This window comes from Cebus imitator, unplaced genomic scaffold (assembly GCF_001604975.1).
Source record: "Cebus imitator isolate Cc_AM_T3 unplaced genomic scaffold, Cebus_imitator-1.0 Scaffold28, whole genome shotgun sequence".
Lineage (NCBI taxonomy): Eukaryota > Metazoa > Chordata > Mammalia > Primates > Cebidae > Cebus > Cebus imitator.
In genome coordinates, this window is record NW_016107343.1 from 7,575,007 (window position 1) to 7,577,712 (window position 2,706).

Below are 2,706 nucleotides of genomic sequence, written 5' to 3' on the forward strand. Positions count from 1 at the left end.
CAAGCAATCTTCCTATCTCAGCCTCCCAAGTACCTGGGACTATAAGTGTGTGCCACCATGCTTGGCTGGGTTTTGTATTTTTTGTAGAGGCAGGATTTTGCCATGTTGCTCAAGCTAGCCTTGAACTCCCGAGCTCTAGCAATCCTCCTACCATGGCTTACCAGGGGTGGGTAATAGAGGCAGCAGGAAGGACAAGTGGGTGCCTATGGCAGCAAGGAAGGTGAGAGGTGACAGGGGCTGGGATGAGGGTTTTGGCAAGGGACATGCATCAAACACCTTACAAAGGCATAAGCTCAGGATGAGCAAGGCCACTCCAGGAGCTAATCAGATGCACGCAGCAATTTACATACACACCCATTCATTACGGGCTTAGTTACAAGGACAGAACCCTGGAAACAACAGAAACGTTCACCACGAGAGGGCTGGTTAAATGATGGTGCCCACAGACAAGGGCTGCCGTGTAGTTATGAGAATTATTGTTTTAGAAGAATACTGAACAACACAGGAAGATGTTTACATTGTATCTTGAGTGAAAAAAATCAGGACACAAAACTGAATGTGTATTATGATGCAGGTTGAAAAAAATGGTGTTTTTCTATTTAAAATAAACACCGATATTTCAGTGGCAACTCTCTGGGTGGCCTATGGGTTATTTGAATTTTTTCCTACATTTCAGTGTTTCTCAATTGTCTAACAATAAGTGTCTACTTTTATAATTAAGAAAATAGTTATTTTTTACACCTATCATCTCAGCTCCTCGGGAGGTTGAGGTAGGAGAATCACTTGAACCTCGGAGGCGGAGGTTACAGTGAGCTGAGATCGTGCCACTGCACTCCAGCCTGGGCGACAGAGTGAGACTCCGTCAAAAAAAAAAAATAAAGAAAACATAGTTATTTTTAAATTAATAAGGTAAATCTCTCTCAAGCAGGCAAGGGGCAGGTGTGTGAGTGAGAAAGGAAGAGTGTGGAGGAGGAAAGGGTTAGACAAAGTGAGTGTTAAATCCGAATCTCCATGTAGACAGAGGTCAGATGTTCTCCCTCTCAGCCTGAGACCCTCCTGTCCTTGAAGAAGCTTCCTAAAACCAGCCCAGATCTCCTCCTCTGTTCCCCTGCCTCTTTGCATGTTTCTGGAAGGCCTCAATAGTGTATTATGCACAGCCTGCCTGTGGTCTGGCCACTGGGAGGCTGAAGAATGCAGATGCCTGGGCCCCGATGTTTCCACCCTGGGACCACCCCTTCCTACCCCTAGTCTTCTCCATCTTACTAATTGCTTAACCCTCTCAACAGAGGCCATGAGTATGGCTACGGGGAGTGTGGACTCTGGAGCCAGACCGCCTGGGCTGGAATTCTGGCTCTGGCATGCACTTGCTGGGCTCAGTACCCTCAACCATGATATATTTATAGTATATATATTTTATATATATATATATATATATATATATATATGAGTATAGTGTATATATATGCATATTATATAGCATACAATAAATAAATATAACATGTAATATATATATTGTTTTTAGTTTTGTTAAAAAGCATTCTGACATGTCAGAAATGGGGGTTCAGGAGTGGTAGTGATGCAGAAGAAGGAAGCCATGGGGTGTGGGCTGTCAGGGGTGGAGGCACTGTTGTCTCCTTCACCCCCTCCCTAGTGTCCTCTTATGAAGGATAGATGGTCACCTTCCACAATGGGGGAGTCGTCTACCATGTCTGTTCGAAGTAGGAGGAGATGTCGAGCTCATCAGGCAGCTCACTAAGGTTGACCTCAAAGCAATCCTGCACATCATTGAGGATCTTGGCATCAATCTCAGTGGACACAAATGTGATAGCCAAGCCCTTGGTGCCAAACCGACCTGCTCTGGCCACTCAATGCAGGCAGGTGTCAGAGTCCTCAGGCGTGTCATAATTAAAAGCCATGTTCACCCACTTAATGCTTATGCTTCAGCCAAGTAGGTTAGTAGCCACAAGAATTTGCCACTGAAAACCTTTGAACTGCTGATACTGAGAAAGCCTCTGCTCCTGGGGCATCCCCCTGGTAGGTGGCAATGGCTGGGAAGTTCTGCTCCACCAGTAGCTGGGCTGAGGCAATGTGCCGATGCACAGACTTCACAAAGATCACCACCTGGTTGAACTCAAGGACATCCGGAAGATCAAACAGCTTCTGATTCTTCTCGTTGTCCTTTAGTTTCATGTAGTACTGCTGCAACCCATGCAGTGTCAACTTCTTCACATCATCCATGAAGATCTCCACCGGATCTTGCATGAACTTGTGGCGGACTGGACAGATCTCTTTGCTCAAGGTAGCCCTGAACATCATGACCTGCTTCTCATGGCGGTGTCATGCAGAAAAATATCCTGGGCATCATGACCCACGTTGAGCTGTTCAAACATCTTATCACATTCATTCAAAATAAAGTGTTCAATGTGTTTGAGATTGAGGCTCTTATTCTCAAGCCAGGGCTAGGATAGGCCAGCAGTACCTATTCCCCAGAGCGGAAGAGCAGCAGTGTGAAAACATGCATAGCCTGTACAACAGCATCTGATGCACGGCCATTCCCTGTAAGTGGTAGCTGTTCCTACCCTTCCAGTTACTCAGGCTGAAAACCCAAGGGTCATCCCTGATTCCCCCTTTCCCTCATTCCAGCACCGGTGCCGCCAGCACCTGCAGGTCCCTTCGTTTCTCAGCCTTCCACTGCCTCCCCAGCCC

General features: G+C 46.5%; 1 protein-coding gene across 1 annotated transcript; it reads right to left on the minus strand.

Moving 5' to 3' along the window:
- Positions 1-1,515: 1,515 nt before the first annotated feature.
- Positions 1,516-2,474, minus strand: LOC108300490 (spliceosome RNA helicase DDX39B-like). Its single transcript, XM_037736747.1, has one exon. It carries the CDS (start codon positions 2,314-2,316, stop codon positions 1,954-1,956), a length of 363 nt encoding a protein of 120 aa, XP_037592675.1. The 5' UTR covers positions 2,317-2,474; the 3' UTR covers positions 1,516-1,953.
- Positions 2,475-2,706: the final 232 nt, after the last annotated feature.